The sequence below is a fragment of the Fukomys damarensis genome, unplaced genomic scaffold, assembly GCF_012274545.1.
Source record: "Fukomys damarensis isolate Sample0158 unplaced genomic scaffold, DMR_v1.0_HiC HiC_scaffold_10, whole genome shotgun sequence".
Taxonomy (NCBI): Eukaryota; Metazoa; Chordata; class Mammalia; order Rodentia; family Bathyergidae; genus Fukomys; species Fukomys damarensis.
This window is the reverse complement of record NW_022900922.1, coordinates 7,636,650-7,662,314: the sequence shown is the minus strand read 5'-3', so window position 1 is coordinate 7,662,314 and position 25,665 is coordinate 7,636,650. Positions and strand designations below refer to the sequence as shown.

Genomic DNA, 25,665 nt, shown 5'->3' with positions numbered 1-25,665 from the left:
CTGGTAGAATTGTCATTGCTCAGCGGAGGTGGAGGCTACCCTTTTCTGAGACTGGGGGCAACGGTTTTAGGAAGATTGTGGGTTTGTTCTGCCCTTAGGTGCTAGGACAGCAGCTGGACAAGGGTCATGAAAGGTTGAGCCTTTAGGGATCTAAAACTGCACAGCCATGGTGCCTTTGGGACCAGCAGTCTGCTTGAGCAGGAATCATGGTGCGCAGAAAGGGGCCCATGATATGTACATCAGGAAGCTCTGATGTATAAAGGAGGAGTTTCAGTGAAATACAGATACGGGGAATCCATGAAGTGAAGGTGAAGGATTCTGAGCTGTTTAGATGGGGTGAGCATAACATATAGATGGGAAGATTCTCAGGGGTTTAGATGGGGCAGGGCCGATGGAGTGCAGAGGATGTCCACGGTGCATAGATAGAGGGTCTGTGATAGAAATAGTAGGTTCATGATGTACTTATAGGGGTTCCGTGATCAACATATGGTGATTCTTGATGTATATACCAAGGCTCCGTGACATATACAAGGGGCTTCATGACACATAGGTGGAGATGCCATGTTTAGGTGTACAGGTCCATGATCTGAAGACCAGAATTTCATGATATATAGACAGGTGTCCACAATATATAAATGAGGCTTCTACACCCGATAAATGGGGGCTTCATGATCTACAGATGAGCAGGCCAGATTCCAAGGTGCACAGGCAGAGTTCCTCAGAGGGTAAGGTTTAGGCAGCACGGGAAGGCAAGGCAGCTTTTATAGCCATTCTTGGAACCTTTTCTTTTGATTTTATTTCCTCAATCCAGATTCCAACCAAGACAGGATTTAAATTTCATAAAACTGCCTGTGGTTCATGGTCCTGAGTCCCAGCGTCACGCTTGGCCTCCACACAGCTGGGGGGGTGAGCATCCTGAGGGGTCTGAGGAGGATAATGAGCCCCGTGGCACGGCGGCGGGCCGTGGTGTGATGAATGGCCCGGAGCCTCCGTGTGGCTCTGTGCCCTTCATCATCCAGTCGGAGTGGTTAGCAGACTGTCAGAGAAAAATAATTTAGCAGCCGTGGCTTTAACTGATGTGCTGTATTCTCGGGTCAAATGACTATTACAAAGTAGTAGCACTGCCTGGTTTTTCCATCGTGAGAGCTCAGGGTTGACAACATGAAAGAAGGAGGCATCGCACCCAGAGTTCACTGACATCCTTCAATTTCACACAGCGGGACACAGGAGAGAGACGTGGTGGGAGGGGAGAGAAAGGACATTTCCCACTGAACAGAAAAATTCTAGGCCTGGCTAAGGGCCACGGCAGGGTGCCAGGCTCTCTGGAAAGGGGTGTCAGGCTGGGTAAGAGTGAAACAGCAACGGGGGAGACCCCCACAAAGCACCATGGAAGGCTTCCCAGAGATGTGGCAAGAGGTTCCAGCTGAGCAAAGTCGTGTCAAAGGTCAAGGGCAGCACCAGGAGGGGCTCACCCTCTGCCCAGTGCTCCTCCAGGCAGCAGGGGGCAAGGTGCTTCCGTGGATGTTTTGGCAAATTTAGGCTACAGATAGTAAAGCAACAGAGAGAAAGGAAGAAGAGAGGAAAAAAAATATGGAAGCATACGAAAGAGAAAGCAAGGCCTTGGAACTTCTCTCCAGGAGGTGCACAGGAATGTATAAAGAAGCTGTCCTTGCCTTTCCAGCGCTGTGTTTTTACGCGGACCACGTACCTATCTAGAGTGAGTTGAAAGGCAAGGCCAACAGAGATTATGGCCTGCACTCCTCCCACCTGCTCCTAAAACCATTACTGGACGGTCAACACGTGCTGAAATCAAGCGAACAAATGGAAAGTAGAGACACCAGGAGAAGCAGTCATCCCTTCACTGCATCTCCTCATCTATTTCCGTTCTCTCTCTCTTCACTTCTTTGTGAGATCTTTGTCGCTTTACCCACTGTTTGCCCCATTGACCGCCTGCTAACAGCCACATAAAAATCCATGGACTTCACGCACACATGAGGGTCACGCACGGTTACGACGCAGGGTGAAGGTCTCCTGTATGCCCTTTGCGCCCCCACACCACATCCCTGCACAGCATCTGAGGTTTTGGTGATAGCCTGCATTCTCTAACAGATTTATGATCTCCCGAGACACAATGATGGCTTCTATTCTAGGTGTAGTGATGTAATGACGCTAGTGATCACAGCAATAGCTTACAATTATAAAGTACTCAGTACTTTACAATTATAAAGCACTCAATTATAAAGAATCCCGCACTGGGCTAAATGCTTTTTAACTATGTAAAGTGTTTCTTGCCTTGATTGATGCCCAGAATGAATAAAGATAATTTTCTGTATCTACTACATTAGTGATGCCCACAAATAATCCTCAAAATGATAAGAGAAAAGACAATTTGCATAAATAAGCAATTACAAGACTTGTCAGAATAAGGCTGTTTTCAAATGGTATGTGAATAGTTGCTGCCACACAGGCGTCACTAAAAATACTTTTTAAACGAGTGAAGATAAACTCAGGGAAACAAATAGACCCACAATGGCACATGCAAAGGATCGAGGGACCGATCCTGTTTGTTGCACAAAGGGAGACTCTGGCCCCTGGTTCTCATTCCAGTCTTCTGTGGATTTCTCCCTCTGATCCTCAGGCTCTGCTGCAGTCCTACCCAGGGAACCTCTATCTGGTCTCATCCAGGGCCACGGAGGGGAAGCACTGACAATATCTGCTTGGTTTTCCCCGGCCTCCCTGGCTGGAAACACTGCCCAAACCACCGCTGAACACTTTCTCCTCCCACCCTTTTCTTCTGCCTGCTGTTACTGAAGGGCCTATAAATGAAATCTACCCTTCCTGCAGGTCAAACCACTCAATGAAGACACAGGGGTTCCCCATCCAGCTGGTGGCTCCTTGCTCTCTGGCTACTGGCTGCCCTGGTAGCTGGTGCTGTCATTGTAAAAATTACTTGGCTTCATGAATTCCCTCATTACTTCTGCTAGGTTGGAGTGCTGACATTCTCTTGCCTTTCTTTATAGTCACATGATTTTCTCTCTTGCCAAAGCCTGGAAATTCCTCTAAGGTTAGGAAAGGGGGCCTTTCCAGAACAGCCAGTGCTGGGGGCTGCACTCTGCTCAGAGCTGTAATCCATTCCCCACTGCTGCAAGAGCACCCCCAGCTCGCCTCCACCCCAGCATCCCTGTACGTGGCAGACAGCTACATGAGAATTCTCACCTGTGGCAAGAGGTTACTTTTGCTCCTGCTGGGGGTGTGGCCGGGCAGCCTGATGTCGAAGAGGGCCTGCAGGGCAGCCTGGGCTGCCTGGCCCTTAGCCAGCTTCTTGCTGCGTCCGGAGCCTTCGAACGTCCTCCCGTCCACGCACACGGCCATGACAAAGCTTTTGGAGCGTGGTTTCTCTGCTGTCTCCGAGAGGCACACGTACTGCAGGCCGGAGCGCAGCTCGTTCAGCACGACCACCGGGTTCCTCTCTCTGGGGGCTGCGGGAGCAGGCCAGGGCCGGTCGGGCCGGGCGGGGCCCCTGAGGTCCAGGGTGTGGTACAGCAGCCGCCCTCTCCGGTAGGCGGTGGATAGCAGCTCGGGGTCCATGGGCCGGCAGACCGGGAAGCCCTCGCTGGGTGCCGACGGCTCAAACTCTTTGAACAGAGTGTCTGGGAAGTCGGCCTGGTCGGAAGTGAAATCCGTGCATGGGCTGGTGCCGCTGCCCATGGCCAGGTGCGCCTGGCAGGCGTTGGGGAACTGCACGAAGGACTTCAGTGCCAGCTCGGCTGCGCGCATCTTGGCTTTTTTCTTGGTGGGCCCTGTGCCCTCAAATGTGAGTCCGTTCACTTCCACCGCCACAGCGAAGACTGGGGCATGTACTGGGCCCGTCTGGGACACCATCCGGTACTGTAGGCCTGGCTTTAGCTCATGCAGCTGGACAAGTGCATTCTTGGGTGTCATTGACCAGGACAACTTCTTCCAGATGAGCTGGAATTTGCAGAAGTGGCCCCCGTTCCCTTCCTCCAAGGGCCTTTTTCTTTTGATGCTGGGTGTGCTGCCTCTGGCCCTGTCCCCTGGTGGCAGGGGCCTGGTTCCCAAGTTGCTCACATTACGGTTCTCCTTCACTTCTGCACTGCTGGTACCTGGAGGGGAGATCAGATTAGTTGTGACCAAGGGTACCGGCAGGTCACCACTAAAGACAGATACTAGCAGCAATGACCATATTGCGAAGCTCTGAGTAGATGCATATGAAGCCTTTGCCTCATGCTAGACCTGGGAAAGGTGCTGTAATGCCCTGAGCCAGATCCAAGGGAGGAGCACCTGAGGGGACTGTGGGAGAAAGGCAGATCTTAGATTCTAGTGAGCTGGGCTTGAACAGAAGCAGGGAGGAAGACGGCAGCGAGGAGTGTGTCCTGCACATGGCCTCGTCTGCTGCTCAGAGTGTGAGCTGTGGTGTTAACACTGTGAGTTACTCTCCCTCCTCTCTGCCGGTGTTGTCCCCCAAACCAAACAGACAAATAGCCCTTCTTGTGTGTGGGTTTTGGGAAAGCTTAACAGTCAGAAAGGCCTTTCCTGTGGTTAGGGGTTCTTCCTCTCCCATCTGCAGCCAGGGAGCCTCCAGGTTCCACGATACTCGAGCCCTGAGGAGTGGGGGCTCCCGGGTGCGTGCTTTTTCAAACACAGCCTCAGAGGTTCTCACATTCTGACCTCCTGCTGCACACCCAGAGGTGAAAAGCCTGTGTCTCTGAGACGGCTAGGAAGGCGCGGCGAGGCTAGGAGCCAGCCGGTGGGCAGAAGAGCAGCCTTGCCCTCACACCTGAAAGTTTCTCACATGCACCTGTTTACAAGTTAGGGGACCGAGTTGAGAGTGTGGCCTGGGATCACATCGCTCTGAGTCTGAGTCACTACTCAACCCTGTGCAGGTGTGCCAGCAAAGACCGCAGATGCTGGGATGTGGCTTTTCTGCTTCTTTTGAAATGTGGCTCTGAATCCATAGAATGGGATGCCATTAATATAAGCAACAAGACTGGGGATTTAGCTCAGTGGTTCTGCGGCCTGCCTTGCAAGCGCAAGGCCCCGAGTTTGGTCCCTGGTACCAAATGAAATAACATGTACCATTAATATAAACAACAAAGACACCAGTGTTATAAATTACTCATGTAACCATACCTATAAGGTACAGCTGCAGAGGCGGGTGCAGTAAGGATATATTCCAACACTTTTTGGGGAGGAAGAGAGGACGACCACATCAAGGGCCAGGGGATGTCTGCATATCTGTGCTGCTTTATTTCTTTGTGAAAGAAAATGTTCTTGAGTAAATTGAGCAAAATCATTATTTGCTAGCTGTGATGGATGAATTTAAAGATAATTTATTTTTTCTGGACAGGCTATCTTGGACCACTCTTTTTTGATAAAGCTCTTCTGATTTTGAGAAATCTCAGTTGTGGGTTTCCACATGACCCACTGAATCCCTACATTGCCCTTTTCTGGGGAGCATGCTTTTGGGATGCTAACCTCTCACATTCACTATAAAATACTTGAGAATTATTGTAGGGAGAGCACCATTGTCTTCAGCCCTACCAGATTCTGGTCTCCTATCCACAATCTGGGGTCTGTTGTGGATCGTATTTCTCAAATCAGCCCTGGAGGCATGTGTGTGGGGGTATACGTTTATCATCTTACAGATGGGGAAACTGAGGCTCAAAGAGGTGAGGTAGCTGGTTTATAGGAAGTTACATCATTTAATCGGCAAGATGTGACTCAATCCTGGGACTCTGATTCCCCTCTTCATCTTGAGCTGTTGTTGTGAGGTGGTTTTATGGACAATGAATAGTGCCATCATTTCCTTGGCCACTGCCTAGAAATGCCACTTTTTGGGCTCTCTGAGAGACAATGACAAAGCGGAAATCACAGTCTGCCCTATTCAGGATGGGTCTGTGAGTTCACCTGACCAGGCAGGGCCATGCACAGTTTTCTTTCTTTTTTTAAAGACTTGTTCACCCAGAGCTTACAAACAGTCCTTGAGTACCTGGCTGGCTGCTGACACGTGGACCCACTTCCCTTGTGCAGTCTGGAAGTTACACAGGGTAAGACCTGCCTGACCCCTAACCCCTTGGTTTATGACATTGTTGTTGGAGAAAAATAAAGAAAAAAATATGATTTCACAGCACAAAGGATGTCTATGAAAATCAGGTGCCTTTGAGGGGAATCCTGAGAGTGGAGAATGTTCTTTTCGAGTTTCTCTTACTTGAGGTTAACCCATTGGTTGTGCACCACAACTATCATCATGTCTCTATGAAGAGGCAAAGACAGCCCTTGCCAGGCTGTTCCAGTGAGACTTAGAAAATGATCTCAACTTTTGTCTTGTTAATAAGTTTTTAAATTGTGAAGTGGTTCCATTACTGTTGTCTCTATCAACTTGCTTCCAAAAATCATTAGGTTTAGGGAGCTAATTTTAATCAAAAATGTGAATCTGTGCACTTTCTAAATTACAGGTGCATACAATTCATTTACAATCTATCACAGCAGAAATAATCACCGCCTACACTGCAAGAATCTCAATCATTTGTGTTAATCATTATATACTTTAGGCATACATACAACGAGCCCTACCAGTTAAGGTATTTCAAGCCAAGAGGGAATAGATCAGATAAACCATGTTCTTTTCTAAACTGAATATAAAAATGGAAAAATGAACAAACAATACGATTCCCAAACTCCCACATCAGATTTCCTGGAGATTTGTTTGGAGAGGTGTAATTCTTTATTGATTTTTTTACAATGTGGGGATTGAGTAAGACTGTCAGTGTGATTACAGTGGCCATCATATCAGATGACCTCTGCTGGATCTTAGAGAAACCGAGCTCACTAAAGAACGCTTTTCCCTCTACCTACACAAAATTCCTTTTCTTCTCTTCCCATCTCCAGCTCTCTTTCTATTCCATGACTATCATAATTACAGTTTTTATGGTATAAGCTATGATTATCAGAATGTGGTAGGAGCGTTGCTTTCATACTAATTAATAACAACTGATGAAAAGAACAGGCTTTGATCTCTATCCTAGACACAGCTAGGGTCTCTGGGGCGATGTTACCCGCTGTTCGAAGAGGTTTGCTGCCTTTCTCTGTGTCCCTCACTCTGCATAGTTGGCTTGCGTCACCCACCAGGCACTGGGGGTGGGGGGCTGCAGAGATCGGCTACGGCCTGTGATGTGGTCTTTGTTCCAGAAACCTCAGGACATGGGGAGGTACAGTGGCCTCTCCATGGCCTCTGACCTCAAGCAGGTGAAAGATCAAATGATCCCTTAATACTCTATGACTAAGTGTCCTCGGACAGCCACTCTATCTGTCCAAACTGCATTCTTTGGAGCAGAAAATGGAGATTTTAATAGTATTTTCCTTATAAGGTAATTGAGGCTATAATAAGTTAATACATAGAATGGGCTTAGCAGAAAGGCAGCCACAGGGGAATGGCTAATACATCTTAAATCAACAACAGGGAATAGAGTGCAGGCTGATGATTCTCACTTATGTCTTTTTGCTTAGGCCCGATTTCTTTCTGTTTGTTTTATTTGCTGGGGTTCTTGATCAGTTTCCCCAGAAATTCCACGATGTTCAGGGAAGAATGGGCAGTTCCCTCACCTCTCTGGTGTCGGGGGTTAGAGAATGTGGTCTACCACCTGGAAAATTCCACATTTCTTCCCGCGTGGTCAGAGTCAACACCAGCTTCTCCGTACAGAGAACAAAACTCATGCATTGTCTCTCCCTTTCCTTGGAAAGGCAAACATCTGTTACCATTAAACTTCTAAGAACTTGTCAAGTGCCAGTACCTATGAAGAAAACAGCATGTCTTTTCTGTTTGAGCCACTTGGATGTGGTAGGAGAAGCACAGACACTTGCAGTATTCCCCCTGTGGTCCATTTGGGGACCAGGAAAGGTGAGTAAGCCTCTGCTCCAATGCTGCCTGAAGGTGCGCAGAGCCTGGGTATGGCACAGCTCATGTCCGAGAGTGCCAGGCTCCTGCCAATGCTTTGCTACAGCAACTTTCTACCATCCCTTTACAGGCCTCCCGCTCTGATTTTACACATTAACGTTTTCCTCTTCCACGTGGAAGGCATTAAATATGCTACACTCCCCTCCTCTGACCCAGGAAATTATGCTCATTTTTTTCTCCATTTAGCTAATAGGTTTCATACACCCCATTGTCATATATAATAATCCATGGATACAAAGTCAGGAGACCGAGAAAACTCTGACTTCTAAATATAGGCTGGGAGAGCTCCTTCTCGGTGTGATGCTGGGGAGAATCACTGCAGCCTGGAATCTAAAAGCAGAGGGCTGTGCTTACTGCAGTGACCACTGCGTTGTTTGTTCCCAGCCCAGGGCTGTGCTTTCTGCCCTTACGGTCTGTGCCTACACTAGATCGTGATGGGGTTGTGATGGGACCCTGGGACGTGGCTCCTGCTCCTGTCCTCCCAGTACTGTGAAATCGCTCCCTTTGTATAGGTCACACATCTTTACTTCTTTCTCTGAGCATCCTCAAATAGATTTCAGGTGCTTTGACCACACACGCGTGTACACGCGCGCACACACACAGACGTTACTTTGCTTGACTGTAGTAATTACTTCACTCTGTATATGTGTACCAAAATATGTTGCGCACCTTAAGTATATGCAGCTAAAAAGATACTATGAAAAAGTAAACGCCACTTGGCCATACACAAGCTGGATTAGCCAGACTGGTGGGTGGGTTTACTTCAGTCTTGCCAGTCTGATCTACTCCTCTCTGTGCTGCTGAGTGGTTCCCACAGATGGATCCTCCACAAGGGCTTGGGCACAGGTTTTCCATGGCTGGCCCTTTCCATATTCTGAACCATCAGCCCCTGAGTCTCCACCTTCTCTAGCCAAGTGGTCTCCAAACCTCATGGTACAGATTGGTGAATTGGCTTGTTTGTCTCTGGTGGATTCTGTCCTCCCCATGTATTGGCCCAGAGACCTCAGTCACTGTGGCCGCTGCACCACAGGAATCTGCAATGTAGTTATACCCAGAACCTGCTACACTGGCTTGTTGTGAGCCTCAGTGGAGACAGTGTATGTAGAGCTTTAACATGACTTATCACATGTAGCAGGCACTCCAAATGTGCATTTGCTTGTTAGGATAATGGTTAACCACGACGACTGAAGACTCAGACAACCAGCTGCCACCCCCTTTGGATTGCAGGAAGTGAGGAGCACCCCAGGATTCTCCCAGGGGTTCTAGGATCTCAGGGTGTGAGGGATCTGTGTGATAATAGTGATTTGATTCTGAAAGTGTATTTGTTGTACACTTGGAACAATTCAGATAGACAGTTCATAATAGGATATAAGAATTAGTGAGTCCTTTAATTCTACTCTGGAGCTCATTCTCTCAAATAATTACTATTCTTGCCAATCATAGCTCACATATTCCTATTATGTTAGAGCTGGAAGCAGCTCTGCAAGATACTGATTTCTTTACTTGGGAGTCGACCAGGGAGCCACATGTCATTCAGCCAGCATTAAAATTCATTTAAAGGGGCAACCTACTTTCCGGTTCCCCTTCTGCCTCTCTTAGACAGAAGCTTTCTTTCTCTCAATAAATTTTTCCTACTCTTAACTTCCATTCCTAGAATTCATTCTTTGATTTCAGAGAACACAAACTCATGTTTCAGATATCTAGTAGATTTGGGAGTTATATTTTTCCCCTCCTATATCATTTTGGAGGTCTTCCACCAAGACTACTTACTGGTCAGAGGTAAGAATTTTCTTTCATAGGTTCTACTTTGGTCTTTTTGCTTCATAGAATTCTCCAAAATAGGCCACATGCTAGCTCATAGAACACGTATAAGTAAATGCAAAGGAGTTGAAGTTATCCCATGTATATTAGCAGACCATACTGCAGTTAAACTGGAGATCAATAGCATAAGAAAAAGCAAGAACTTCACCAATACATGGAAATTGAACAACACTGTCCTGAACAACCAATGGGTCACAGAGGAAATTAAAGAAGAAATTAGTCAGTTTTTACAAATAAATGATAAAGCCAATACAACATACAGGAATCTATGGGACACAATGAAAGCAGTTCTATGTGGAAAATTCATAGCAGTGAATGCCCACACTAGGAAAACAGAGTGAGATCAAATGAATAACCTGATGGTGAATCTTAAGCTCCTAGAAAAAGAAGAGCAAGAAAAACCCAAAGCTCATACAAGGGAGGAAATTATAAAGATCAGAGCAGAAATCAATGCAATGGAGACTAAGAATGATACAAAAAAATCAACAAATCAAAGAGTTGGTTTTTCAAAAGAATAAATAAAATCAATGAATGCTTAGCCAACCTTATCAAAAAAAGAAAGAAAAAGCTCAAATCCATGCACTTAGGAATGAAAAAGGTGAAGTCACAACAGATCCAGCAGAAATCTAGAGGATCATCAATACCTACTTCAAGAATCTGTGCTCCAATAAAATGGAAAACACAGAAGAAATGAACAGATTTCTAGATACATATGAATTACCAAAGTTGAATGAAGAAGATTAAAATATTCTAAACACTCCAATTACAACCAGTGAAATTGAAAACGTAATTAAATGTATACTAAAAAAAAAAAAAGCCCAGGTCCTGATGGCTTCATTGCTGAATTCTACAAAACATTTAGACAAGAACTATTGCTACTCTTGAAACTTTTAAATGAAATTAAAAGGGAAACAATACTTCCAAATTCATCCCTGGAAGCAAATGTTACTTTGATTCCAAAACCAGGGAAAGACCCAACCAAAAAAGAGAACTACAGGCCAGTTTCCCCAATGAACATGGATGCAAAAATCCTCAATAAGACCCTGGCAAACAGAATACAGAGGGTGATCAAGAAGATCATACACCCTGACCAAATCGGATTTATTCTAGGGATGCAAGGATGATTCAACATACATAAATCAATAAGTGTAATACACTATATTAATGAAGTGAAAGACAAAAACCATGAGCTCTTCTCAATAGATGTAGAAAAAACATTCGACAAAATTCAGCACCCATTCATGATAAAAACTCTACAGAAAATTGGAATAGATAATCTTTATCTCAACTTGATAAAGCTATCTGAAAAACCAACAGCCAACATCATACTAAATGGTAAAAAACTGAAAACCTCCATGCGAAAACCAGGAACAAGACAAGGATGTCCACTGTCACCACTCCTGTTTGATATAGTTCTAGAAACAGTCACAAAAATTAGACAAGAGAAAGAAATAAAAGCAATAAAGATAGGAAAGGAAGAAGTTAAACTGTCATTGAAGACCCAAAAAACTCTACCAAAAAACTTCTAGACAAGTGACAGATTCAGTAGAGTAGCTGGAAATAAGGTCAACACTCAGAAATTAATAGTCTTCTTGTACACAAATAACAGACTCAGCATGAGAGAAATCAGGGAAACAATTCCTTTCACAATAACATCCAAAAAAAAAAAAAAGAAAGAAAAAAAGAAGTATCTAGGAATCAATCTATTGAAGGAAGCAAAAGACCTCTACACTGAAAACTACAGTACTCTGAAAATAGAGATCAAAGAGGATATAAGGAAATGGAAAGACATCCCTTGTACCTGAGTAGGAAGAACGAACATAGTGAAAATGGCCGTACTTCCAAAACTGCTTTACAGATTCAATGCAAGCCCAATTGAAATTCCAACAGTATAATCACAGAACTAGAGAAAATAATCCAAAAGTTCATTTGGAACCAGAAGAGACCTAGAATAGCAAAAGCCATCCTAGGCAACAGAGACATGACAGGGGGTATCACAATCCTCAACTTGAAACTATACTACAAAGTCACTGTGATAAAAACAGCATGGTGCTTGCAAAGAAAAAGTCCTGAGGATCAGTGGAATAGATTGGAAGATTCAGAAACAACTCTGGACATACTCAGCTGCCTCATCTTTTACAAAGGAGCCAACCATCCTCACTAGAGGAAGATAGCCTCTTTAATAAATGGTGTTGGAAAAACTGGATTTCAACCTGCCAGAAATTAAAACTAGACCCTTATCTTTCACCATGCACTAAACTAAAATCCAAGTGGATTAAAGATCGAAATATTTAAAACAGAAACACTAAACTTGCTGGAAGATAAGTTAGGTAGAACTCTTGAAGACATTGGCACAGGAAAAGACTTTATGAACAAATCCTCAGTAGCAGGGGAACTAGCAGAAAGAATCAACAACTGATACTGGTATTCTTTAAATGTACCAATAAACTCAATAAGATAAAAAAGTTTAAAAAATTCACAAGAGAAAAAGAAAAAGAATCAGTAACTGGAATCTCATCTCATTAAAAGCTTTTGTACTGCAAGAGAAATCACCAACAGAACTAAGAGACAACCCACAATGTGGGAAAAACTCTTTACCAGCTATTTCCCAGACAAAAGCCTCCTATCTAGAATATATAAAGAACTAAAAAAAGTCAGACCCTCCAAATATAAAGACCCAATTAAAAAATGAGCATCTGAAATGAACAAACACATCCCAAAGAAGTAAAAGCAGCAAAGAAATATGTGAAAAAGTGCTTACCATCACTGGTCATTCCAGAGATGCAGATGGAAAGAACACTGGGATTCCATCTCACCCCAGAAAGAATGGCTGGCATCAAGAAATCAACCAATAACAAATGCTGGTGGGGTTGTGGGGAAAAAGGAACCCTTCTCCATTGTTGGTGGGAGTGCAGACTGGTGCAACCACTATGGAAATCAATATGGAGCTACCTCAAAGAACTAGGATTAGTGGTTCCATTTGACCCAGCCATCCCTCTGCTGGGTATCTTTCCAAAACAACTAAAAGAATCATATCACAGTGGTATATGCTCACCCATGTTTATAGTGGCACAGTTTGTAATAGCTAAAATTTGGAGACAGCCTATTTGCCCATCAATGGGAGACTAGATAAAGAAGATGTGGTTTTTCTATAAAATGGAGTATTAGCCATAAGGAATGAGAAACTAGAGCCATTAATAGCTAAACAGATGCATGTTGAGGCCATACTCTTAAGTGAAATAAATAGGGCGCACATGTTTAAATACTGAATTATTTCTCTGGTGTGAAAGACTAAAAGTGTGAATAAGATCCATATTGTATAACTGATAATGTAAAATAGGAAGAAAAGGGGTAAAGGAGTAGGGGAAGTGGGAAAGGAAAGAAGGGAAAAGAAAACATGTGAGAAAAGGAAAAAACGGAAACAAGGTCTTTGTAAATAGGGAGGGGAGGAGCGGGTGAAGGGAGGCCAGGGGTAAGGGGAAATTATGAGAACCAAGACCTGCCATGTAAAGGTACAGGATCCCAATGATGAATATAACTGTACTGTGTACCTAAAAAGTATCAATAAACTTAATAAAAATTCCTTTAAAGGGTTACTCTTCCCACTAAGATTTACTATCTCTCCGTCTCTGTCTCTGTCTCTGTGTCTGTCCCTCCCTTTGCATGTGTGTGCATTTGCATGCACCAGTCCTGCAAGAGAAAGCTTGGGAGGGAGATTGTTGCCATAGCTCCCACTGACCCCACCTGTCCTGGGGCTCACACCATGATGACTTTCCCTGGGAAAATTCCCAGCTGGAAATTCATACCCCTTTCCTATGGGAGCCTACTTCCGGTGATACCACGTGGGTGGCATCCCCTGTGCCCACACTCACGTGCAGTTTCCTTCTGCTTTGTCACCTGGGTAAATTGCCTCATTCTTCTACTCTTCTTAAAAGGAGACACCCATGAATTGTGCTTCTTATAAGATCTTTTCTGAGAGTGCCAAGTGTCCATTCATTGTGGAAATTAGAAAAAAAAAAGCAGGCAAATAACTTCAAACTACATTAGATAAATACCACCAGCAGCAGTAAGTAATAGAACAATCACCAGCAATTTGAAAACTGCCAGGCACTAAAAGAAAATGTCTAAGTGAGGGAGGCATCTATTTGGAAAAATGTGAAATGAAATTATTTCCATTCTGCTTCTCTCACCAATGGACTGGTCCCCTGAGCCTCATAAGTACATTATCTCATTTGACAAAAGTGTCAGCAAGTGTGATGTTAAATTTAAAGGTTTAATGCATAAAAGAATTGCATTTTGGGGAGAAAGAGTGGCGTTTTATATTGTCATAGCTGTGACTAAATTTTTATTTTCTGAGTAGAATATATTCCTTGGGCCTTATTAAGTTTAATGATCTGGGCTTCCGTCATTCAAAAGTGGAGGCACCAGGTGGGGCTGGGGTCTTTGGATGGGGTCTCATTGCCATCATCCATCTGATGCATGTGCAGAAGGCCATGCTTGCTTGTGGGTTTGTTCTTCCTGCCACTGGCTCCCATGCAGGCTGGCGTCCTCTGCCTGGTCATCATGTGCGCTTGGCTTCCAGTCCTGTGTTGGCATCTATGGGTTTGTATGCATCACTAGTAATGACACTGCCGTGTCTGGGTCAGTAGGGCTCTGGAGAACCAGCCATCCAATGTGCCATGCTACATTTGAAGAGATAATATTGTTCCTGGTGAAGGCTATTCTGCTGCCAAATGAACCCAGTTTTCAAAAAAGAGCAACCCTTCCTCTATAAGGCAGGGTCTAGTGGTAGGAGAATGGCAGGGCCTGGATCTTCCTTCCATTCAAACACGAGGGAGGGTATACAGTACACAAAGCATCAGCAGGAAACTCATCCGCTATGGTGCAGAGCAGGAGGCCTCAGCCTGGGGTTTCAGGAGGCAGCAGCATCCTGGAAATTGCTGGTAGGACAGTGCTTGTCATGCATGGCCCCATGCGGGTGGGCTGAGTGAGTACAGGACTTAGTAATAGGCAGAAATAGCAGGCAAGAGACTTCTTCCACCACAGCTCCGAAGGCACAGATGTGGGCTTTGCAACCTAAAAGCCCACTCCTCCTGGGATCTGGGTCAAATCCCAACATCTGGGCATTGGTAGGCAGAAATGACAGTATTGTATGGGCTTCTCTGAGCCAAAGCACAGCCTGCTGATGGCTGCCTTCCAGGTGGAACCTCTTAGACACCATGTACCCTCAGATGGAGCACATGTGGGTGTGCACTGTGTGTGTGTGTGTTGGTTACCTCTTTCTGAGGTAGCTCAGGGCCTTTAAACCAAGGTCCTTATGGCTCTAGGCAAAGGCAGTGATGTGTTCTGGGGTTGGGGATCAGGCAGCCACAAGGAAGTGTGGGTAATTCCTACATGGCGGAACCATGAGCCGGATGTGAGCTGTCTCCATGTTACTGTGGCCCAGGCATTCCAGCTCCATGAAGATGGGTGGGGTATGAGACTGTAGCACAGGCTTGTGTGCAAGGCTCCTACCTGCTCTTGTTCCCACATTTACCTCACACATGCACAACACACATGTACCACACATATGCACAGAAATCACACATTCACACACATCCATGCACAGATAGCACCCAGTATACATTGACACGCAGTAAACACACATGCACGGATACTACACACCACCCACTCAAGTACATATCACACAAACATGAGCAAATATACTTACCACACAAACCATACACACACCACAGACACAGACATCCCCACATACCTTTTACACACATAGGACATACTCCATATACTCACACATATGTACACATACAAACTACACAGATGGCACCATCACACATTTACACACATTTACACGTATCACACAAACATACGCACATATGCACATTAAACACATACCACAGACACACACACCAAACTCTTATTACACATAACCACCAGCACATATCACACATGCGCACAACTCTGATGGCATTTGGTAGCACATTGGTCAGATCTCATTAGCAATACTTGGTGGGGACCATCTAGCAGGTCCCAGTTAATTTGGAGGTTTGTCTTCAAATAATCTATGAAAATTGAGTTTTCTAAATAAATTAACCATTATCTATTCAAAGGGGTAGAAGGAATCCATTGAAGTTTCCTAAACATTTCAAAGCATTTTAACATATAATAAACAGTTAAGCTATTTTTATCTGTAAGTTTCTACCCATGAATCAGTTAACTGAATTAGGGGAAACTAGCTTTCTTTATGTATATGTGTTACATTGATTACGCACATGTATTAGCTAATCGTGAAGGTCCTCACTCCCCAATTTAGGCTGTTGACTCTCCCTGTCTTACAAAGAAGGCAGGGAGCTCTGAGAGGTGGGTCTTTGATGAAGTTTAGGTGGTCAGCAGATCCGGGGGAGAGCGTGCAGGGAGCCTTGACCCCACACGAGGATTCTGACAACTGTGCCAGTCCATGTGCTGCCCAAGGGGAAGGGACAGAAGCTTCTTCAAGGGGTGTGACTCATCACCCTCAGGACAGAGCAGTAACCTTTCATGTGCTTGGACCACATATTTCTCATGGCCTTGGGCCTCTGCTCCCTATAGAAAGGTAGCTAGCGCATTTTCGGTAAGTGAAAAAATACTTTGTTCTATTCCTCCTGAATTCTCTGGGTCTTTCTAACTCTTTTATTTCTTTTCCTCCCAAGACAGATGAGATTTAGCCAGGATTTCAGCAGCTCCCATTGGGAAAGAGGGAAAGTGTCTTCTCGGATATCATTTTCCACATGTCAAATTCTGTACGTGCCTTAATTACTCTCTCTCTTTCTCACCTCAAAGTTTCTGAAGTAACTAGCAATGAATTGATAGGAAATTTTCCAATTTAGATCATGTAAGAAAAGGCACAATCATTTATTAAGGTTTTGTTTCAGCCCACAAACCTTGCCTAGGAATGAGCCCTGAAGTCAGAGTCAGGAGAATTGTCTTGGGCTTAGGTAAAGCACTTGCCTAGCAGGTTCAAGGCTCTGGGTTCCATTCCTAGCATTGTCAAAAACTAACCAACCGACCGACCAACTGATCAACTAACCAACCAACCTACCAAACCCCTTGTCTGGTTCCAGTAGGTTCCTTCTCCTGTTTGCTACCCTTTTACTGCTCCTCTAGAAAATGAAGGGATCCAGGAAAAGGATCACAAATATCTGCTTGGGTTCTAACTTTTTTTTTTCTTTTTTGGTACCGGGGATTGAACTCGGGTCCTCGCGCTTACAAGGCAGGCCACCAAACCGCTGAGCTAAATCCCTGGCCTGGGTTCTGTCTTTTGATGGCTCTATAACTTGGCCTTGGTAGAGCAATCCAGGGAACTAACTTCAGTTTCCATAGTATTAGTGATCACACTGTTTAGAGAAGTGTTGTCTATGTTGATGTTTTGTGACTCTTGGAAGCTGATAGCAAAATGGACAACATTCTTGAAGAAATCTCTGCCACTGTTTATTTTTGGTCCACCCAACAAGATCAATAGTGTTAGCAGCCCTCAATAAATACCTTGCTTCCTCCCTGTCTTGGGACAACAAGCACGTTCTTAGCTCATTCTAGTTGAAAAAGGCGCCCATCTGTTAGGTGATATTAAAATGCAAAGTGGTGTTCATATGACTTGGAATGTTTTCTCCCCTCTTTTAAATGCTTGACAGTATGCCACCAGAAAAGGACAAGTATTCCCAGGATTTTCTCTTTCTCTCTCTCTCTCCCTCCCCACAACTTTCTCTTTCTCGCATGTATTCTCTAGCAGTATCTACTCTGAGTTCTGTTTATTGATCTGGACAGAAATGATTGCTCAGGTCCCTTCCTTAAGCCAGCTCTGTTGAAGATTGGGTATCCTGATGATGTTCGTTTGACTTCTCTCCAGTTTCATACGCCAGAAATGTTCTGAAAGGGAAGCTCCAGTCCAGCGCCTTCCTTGCTAACAGTCGTACAAACCATGTTCTAAGACACTACAATCATTTTCCTTCGTTTATGTTTTTGTTTGAAGAAAACAACTAAGGAAATGGAGGAGTGGGTGGTCTAAGACATCTGGTTTATTTTCTGTAATTCCCGGAGTTCTAAGTCATACAGATATTAGTAATGATTTCTTGTCTCTAAGGTAAGCATGGATGAATTTCAGGCGAGGATGAAATTCCAGTTGAGGGTGGGACTGTAAGGGAGGGTGGGATTCCTGGTGAAACATGAAGCTTCAGGTGAGGATGAGATTTCAGTTGAGGACAGACCTGGAGGTGAGGATGTTATGTAAAGGAGGGGCTGCGACTGAGGATGGGATTTCAGGTAAGGGAGGGGCTGCAGGTGCAACTAGAATGAATTCCAGGTACAAAGAAGATTTCACGAGAAGATGGGTCTCCAGTTGCAGATGGACTGGAGGTGCAGCTCGCCATCCGGACAAAGATTGAAGTGCAGAGGGGGGTGGGCTCCAAGTGAAGGTGGGATTCTAGGTGGGATGGGACCCTGAGTTTGGTGTTGCTCAGAGAATAGGACTGCGAGAGAGGACAGGAATCTGGGCACAGATGAGATTTCAGATGACAATGGTGCCCGGGTGAGAATGGGATGCCAGGTGAATATGGGACTGCATAAGAGGAGGCCTGCAGAGAGGGACGAATTTCCTGGAATCTCCTGCTTCAGGGAAGAGCATACAGGCCCTCCCCATGCCCCAGGCCTCAGCCTTTGGGGACAGTGGCATACACCTCCCATATCCAGTGGGGACTTCTCCACACTTTAGGGAAAGGGAGCTGCTTACTCAGATTGTCTTCGTCCTCCGTGTTTGTGGTGCCAGGACTTAGGTACTTGAAGGGAGCCAGGAAGGTTGACAGTATGCTGACTTTGTCTGGAAGGAAAAGAACAGGAAATGTGCTTTTGACATCGCGTTTCAGCAAAACTCAGTGCTCTCATATGTTCTTATTACTGAGGGGTTGGACAGGGGAGGTGGAAAGGTCATTTTGCTTTCAGACGCTTCATTCTGGCTCAGTCTCTTATTGAATTTCTGACAGTATTTTATCAAATTCCTCTCCATTCAATTTTAACTTTACAATTTCCATCTTTCTTCTGTTAGTTTGGTATCTTTCCTCCTCTGGTTTTGTGCCCCCCAAAGTCTGTGTGATCGTTTTCTGGGTTGCAACTGTGCTTCTGTGTACCGAGGAGGGTGGTGGTGGACCTGAGCCACCATATCAAAGTTGTGTCCCAGAGGTAACACAAGTAAAGCAATTCCATAGCCAACAGAGAATTGTGAAAATAAAGCCAAAACTCTTGTCCTCCTTGGTGGAGAATTTGCTTTGTGGGCTTGAAATGCATGAAAGAGAAAACGAGCTTATCGAAATGGTAGCTATGTCAGGGGTGTTAGAACAGAAGTACGGAGAGGAGAGAAGGGAGTAAGGCCAGCATGGTACAGAAGGCCCGGATGGTACTTTTTGGAAGTAGGCAAGTGTAACTGACACAGTTCCAAGGACTGCCCTCTGTCCACAGCCCTGGTCACCAAGGAAGCAGAGGTGAGGCTGGCAGGGTATCCTGTTCAGGGGCCAGCTGGGAAATTAGTTGGGAAAATGGACCAAAGTGTGAAGTGCCACCTGATACCAATGCAATGTTTTTTCCCTGTGGCCTCAGCAATTTCTCCTTAAACAGTTGCAGGAACTATTGGGAGGAAGAAAGAGATCAAGGGAGGAAGCCAAATTTCAAGTTCTTTATGTTCAAAGATTTTTGTGATTACATTAAATGGCAGCAGTTGGGATTCTTTGTCCACGTAGAACTTTTTTCCCTAATATTGAACCTACCCAAGGTACCGATCCTGGAGGCCCCTGTATTCCAGAACTCCCATCTGCACACTGATCCCCATCAAGTCTGCACGATTCTGAGTTTCAGTGTGAATCTTCAGCACATTTACTAAAAAGCTATAGATGGAAATGGTACCACTGCCTATCCCGTGCAGTACTGACTTACAACAGAATCAATGTTTATATTGTTTGTTGCTGTTGTTTGTTTGTTGGTACTGGTATTGAACTCAGGGGCTTCATACTGAGTTGGACTCCAGCCTTTTTCTTTTTCTTTTGTTTTATTTTGAGGCAGGGCCTTACTAACTCACTAAATTACCTATGCTGAGCTCAAACTTGTGATCCTCCTGCCTCAACCTCCCAGAATTCTGGGGTTACTTCTATGCGCCACATCTGTCTCCTATTTTTTATGTTGCAGAGGGCATTGGCCCTTAAGAACTTAGCTGCTTTGCAGTTTATACTTTGGCATTGTATGCGTTGTTCTAAGCGTGATGTCTCATGAAAATGCTCGCTAGTACTTTTATATGCCCTTGGCCTTCAGGCATCCAGACCCAGCCTGCAACTTGCTCTTTTTCTTCTGCAGCTGAGCATGTTTTCTCTTTAGCCCAGCTTTCCAGAGGCCAATGGAGTTCACATTGAAATTCATTCAGGAGCCTGTTAACAGCTGTTGTTTCCAATAGGGACAGGCAGCAATATAATGTTCACACAAAGAGAACAATAAATAACTCAAATATAAAATGCCCGCTCCTTCTTCATTCTACCAAACAAGAAGAATAAACCCGGGGAAGGATTTGCACTCCCGGAACTCTCCCAGCCCTAGCTAATTTACTACAAGAGAATGAAATATCTTGCTTGAGTTATAATTTCATTAAGGGAGTCCAATACTGTTACACAAAGAGTGTGAAGCTCAAATGATTTAGTCTGGAAAACCTCAAAATGAAATTACAATTTTTTAATAAAGCAAGGCTACCAGCCAAACACCCACAAAAATACCCTAAACTCTTTCAGAGCTCATCTTAGCACAATTGTGAAATATTTAAAGATTGTTTTAAGAGCCATCAGAGTTCTCATTTTCTGATCTTGCTAGACTTATCAAATAAAAACACAGGACATTCAGTTAAAATTGAATTTTAGACAAACAAGAGGTTGTTCTTAATACATTCTCAGTATTGTAGGAGATCTATAAGCCAACATAACTCATTGTTTATTTGAAATTCATACTTAAGGCAAAAGACTAGAAACGGACATTTACCACGGTGGATATAGTGATGGCCAATAAGCGCATGATATTATGCAGATAGCTGGTCATCTGGGAGATGCAGCGGAAACCACACTGCAATGCTAATTCACACCCATTAGGATGTGAGCAGAACAGAGACCAGTGCGTGGCTGAGGTTGTGGAGAAAGCAGAGCCCTTGTACACTATTGGTGTGAATGAAAATGATGCAGCTGCTATGAAACCACCAGCTGGGTCTGCAGGTCTAAAGCCAGAAGAATTGAAGCTGAAAGAGATATTTGTACACTCATATTCATAGCAGTGTTATTCACAATAGCCTAGGGATGGGAGCAACTCAAGTTATTCATCTCAGGAGATGAATAGATGGAGAAAATGAGGTTTCACCCCTACAATGGAATATTATTCATCCCTTAAAAAGAAGGAAATCCTGCCATCTGTGACAGTGTGTTTGAAACTGGAGGACCTTGTACAAAGAAAAATATTTCAGCTGCAGAAGACAAATACTGTATGATCTTATTTGTGTGTATAATCTAGGAAAGTCTGAGTTGGAGATGCCAAGAGAACAGTGGTTTCCAGGAGCCAGAGTAGTGGAGGCGATGGGGAGATATTGTTCAAAGGATACAAATTTTCAGCTGTAAGATGAGTTAAATTCTGGGAACCTAATATATAGCATGGTGACTATAGTTAGTAGTAATGTATTATATACTTGAAATTTGATGATAGAAGATTTTTTGTCCTTAGTGTACACACACACACACACACACACACACACACACACACACACACACACTAATTGACTATGGGGGGGTGATGCATGTATTAATTGTCTTGTGATAGAGAATATACACATATATTAAATTATCACATTATGCATTTTGAATATATGCATTTTTATTGGCCAGTAAATATTTAAAAAATAAGTAATTACCATGGGCAAAAGATTAAATTTAATTGGCCCTCCTGTACTTCATCTGGCAGCCTAAGTATACTGCATCAACTCTTCTGTCCTCTAACACAGTGGATTTTGGATTTTCTGGACCAGTTTAAACAAATGAACATATTATTAGAGAAAAGGAAGGGAGGGGACCAAGGAGAAGGAGGAAGGGAAGCAGGTGATAGGGAGGGTGGATATGGTCAAAGCATATTGTATACATGCGTGGAAATGTCGTACTGTAACCGAGTATGTGCACAATTAATATGTACTAATTATTATAATAAAAACAAAGCCCACTAAACCAACCCCCCAAAATCTGGAGAGCAACAGAGTTGTTCCTACTAATTTGCTAAGTAAGCACAATTTAAATTCCAACTATGAACCGGCACCGTCACTGCTTTATAAACAATCTCAGTACCGAGGATATATATTTTGGTTGGGATAATATGACCCCAACCCTATGTTAAAGTTTTGCTTACTGTTGGTCCTCTCAAAAGTGATCAGACGGTTAGGTCTCTAACATCATTAATGGATTAAAAGGTTGAGGTAGGGCCTCACTGAAGGAAGGAGATTACGAGAGCATGACTTTGGGGACTACGTCTGGTCCCTGGTCTCTTCCTTTCTAGCTTTTTCCTCTCTTTCTGCTTCCTGGCTGCGATGAGGTGAGCAGCTGTCTCCTCTCTTGCTATTCTGCCGTGATGTTTCTGCCTCATCACAGGCCTAGAGCAATGACTTTGGCCAACCGTGGACTGGAAACAACTGAAACTATGAGGTCAAAATAAATCTCTCCTCTTCTTTAAGAGTTCCTCTTCTCTAAGTTGTTCTTAAGTATTTTGTCACAGTGATGAAAAGTTGACTAACACATTACATGAGACCTGTCTGAGGCACAACGGTTTTTAAGGGTAGGCCACATTTCTAGAATATTCTTAGAAAAGAGGGTGAAAAGTTGAATTTTAAAAAGAAAAATTACAACATTTGATGTCAGTGCCTTTCTTTGTAGTTTTCTTAGTGTCAGTTTATGTGTTTGGCATCTGTATTCCATGGGTTCAATATGGTTGGTGCTCCAATATTCAACTAAATCTATTTTTTGTATTTCTCTCAGACATCTTCTGAAAGTTTGGTTTTATTTTATTTTTTTTTTTTTGGTACCGGGGATTGAACTTGGGTCCTTGCGCTTGCAAGGCAGGCCACCAAACCACTGAGCTAAATCCCTGGCCCTTAGTTTGGTTTTATGTACATTGCTAATGAAAGATGGACATTATACTTCTACTTGATGCAAATTTGGACATTTTGGGTGTGCTAACAGAAGTTAATTCAGAGAATGTCTCAGACTTTTGTTTGCCTTTTACCCTCTGGATATAAAGCCTAGGAGAAGGAGGTGGGTGATAGGCCACGTGTTTCACTAGGAAAAAGTCTACAAGGGCACAGGCCTGGGAGCTCCCTGCTCTCTGTCATTTATATTTTTGGCTTCTCAGATCATGTCCAGATTATCCAACATGAACCAGTCGGAAATTGATCTGAGAGAGATGTGTCAGATCTGGGCTACTCTGGTGTAGGAATCTAGAGTCCTTTTCAGAAAAGTTCTGATCACCATTAGTCATAACACAGAATGTTACTTTTAATGCCTTACTGGAAATATTCCAGAACATGTGTATTATAAACCTTATTACATATAGAATAAATGGCTTTGACCTTATTGAAATGATTTTTATATATTTTTGGAACATTAGGGGAAATATTTTCAGAGTATGGGAATCCTTTCTTGGAACTACACAAGATCATGAAGGACAGATAGAATCTGTAAAACAGAGGTTCTATAGTTATAATTACTGGTGTTATGTTAATTGCACAACAGTTTGGGAAAGCCACATTGTCATAAGGTTGAGAGATATACCTACTGGAAAGGTTTTAGGCATTTTAGAATTTCTTTATTGTCTTGGTTAGAAATTTAAGTTTCAATAGTTTACTTACTGTTTCTTGTCAGCATTTGGAAGGCGAGGATTGTATTTGCATATGATGAAAAGTATTGATTATCTTCCTTGAAAAATACTTATTGGATATACTAAGAATTTTGCATTCAATATTATCGATTCATGAGACCCTTAAAGCCCTCCAGAAAGAGAATTTGTTATACAACACGGAGTGTTCGGAACCCGTTTGAAGTATTCAGGGTTAACAGTTTTTTTTTTTTTCCCCAGATAGAACTAACTACACACATTGAAGATACTTGGTGACTTGCTTTTGAGTTTACCTGGAAAACTAGGGGTGATCTGACTCTGTTCTCTTTGATGCATATATTCTAAGTAAGGAAGCTAAGGTTTAGCCCTAAAGCTGGACGACACACTCGGGCTTACCTTTAAGGCCATGGGTGTGCCCATGTTCTCAGCTGTGGCTGTCTTCCCCTTGGAACAAAGGCTATGCAAGGGCTTCCTTATTTTTCTATCTTTTTCTTTTAAAGTAAAAGTTTGTTCTGGAAGTGGGTGTGAAAACCTCTTGATTTTTCTACCTTACCTTGTTTCGCTTTGTCAAACTTTAACCTTGCTGCGTTTTGTAAGACACATATTTAAATCCAGCAGAACAGCATTGTCTCTGGTTCCAAGGCCACAAAAGGAAGCCAAAAAAAAAAAAAAGTAGTATAATGAATCATTTTTGATTCAAGCACTTAAATTTAGGGTTGGATTAATATTTAGTAGAAAAATAGAGTGGGTTTTCTCTATAAGTAATCAACTATAATGTATTCACAAACAAATGTTATCAGGATTAAGTAAAATGCAGGAATAGACATTGTTGAGGAACACTTTCTTCATGTGAAAATGTCCTTCTGGAGTTCTGCCTAACTTACCTTCCAGCAAGTTTAATGTTTCTGTTTTAATATTTAGATCTTTAACCCATTTGGATTTTAATTTAGTGCATGGTGAAAGATAAGGGTCTAGTTTTAATCTGCGGCAGGTTGAAATCCAGTTTTTCCAACACCATTTATTTAAGAGGTTATCTTTCCTCCACTGAGGATGGTCAGCTCCTTTGTCAAAGATGAGGTAGCTGAGTACATCTGGGTTTGTTTTTGTGTCTTCCAGTCTGTTGCACTGATCCTCTTTGCCAGTACCATGCTGTTTTTATCACAGTGGCTTTGTAGTATAGTTTCAAATTGGGAATTGTTATACCCGGTGCCATGTGTCTTTTGCCTAAGATGGCTTTTGCTATCCTAGGTCTCTTATGGTTCCAAATGAATTTTTGGATTATTTTTTCTAGTTCTTTGAAGTATAGTATTGGAATTTAAATTGGCATTGCATTGAATGTATGCAGCAGTTTTGGTAGTATGGCCATTTTCACTATGTTGATTTTTCCTACCCAGGAGCAGGGGATATCTTTCCATTTTTTTATATCCTCTTCAATTTCTTTTTTCAGAGTATTGTAGTTTTCATTGGCATAGCAAAAGACTTTGTGAACAAATCCTCAGTAGCACGGGAACTAGCAGATAAAATCAACAACTGGGATCTCATCTTATTAAAAAGCTTCTGTACTTCAAAAGAAACCGTCAGCAGAACTAAGAGACACCTACAATGTGGGAAAAAAGTTTTACCAGCTGTTCCTCAGACAAAGGACTCTTATCAAGAATATATAAAGAACTCAAAACAATCAGCCCCCCCAAATATAAAGACCCAATTCAAAAATGGGCATCCGAAATGAACAGACGTTTCTCAGACAAAGAAGTAAAAGCAGCAAGTAAATATATGAAAAAATGTTCCACATCACTGATCATTCGACAGATGCTGATGAACAAAACACTGAGATTCCACCTCACTCCACAAAGAATGGCTGCTATAAAGAAATCACACAATAACAAATGTTGGCGGGGTTGTGGGGAGAAAGGAACCCTTCTCCATTGTTGGTGGGAGTGCAGACTGGTGCAACCACT

At 43.3% G+C, this 25,665-nt stretch overlaps 1 protein-coding gene across 3 annotated transcripts in view; it reads right to left on the bottom strand.

Annotated features, from left to right (window-relative positions):
- Positions 1-25,665, bottom strand: part of Adarb2 (adenosine deaminase RNA specific B2 (inactive)) — a 224,822-nt gene that overhangs the window by 172,169 nt on the left and 26,988 nt on the right. For all 3 annotated transcript variants that reach the window (XM_033761832.1, XM_033761829.1, XM_033761831.1), the window contains exons 2-3: positions 18,555-18,641; positions 3,217-4,124 (exon numbers count right to left, since the gene is read on the bottom strand). In XM_033761832.1, the coding sequence (XP_033617723.1) occupies positions 3,217-4,124; positions 18,555-18,641 (995 nt within the window). The remainder of the gene's footprint in view (positions 1-3,216; positions 4,125-18,554; positions 18,642-25,665) is intronic.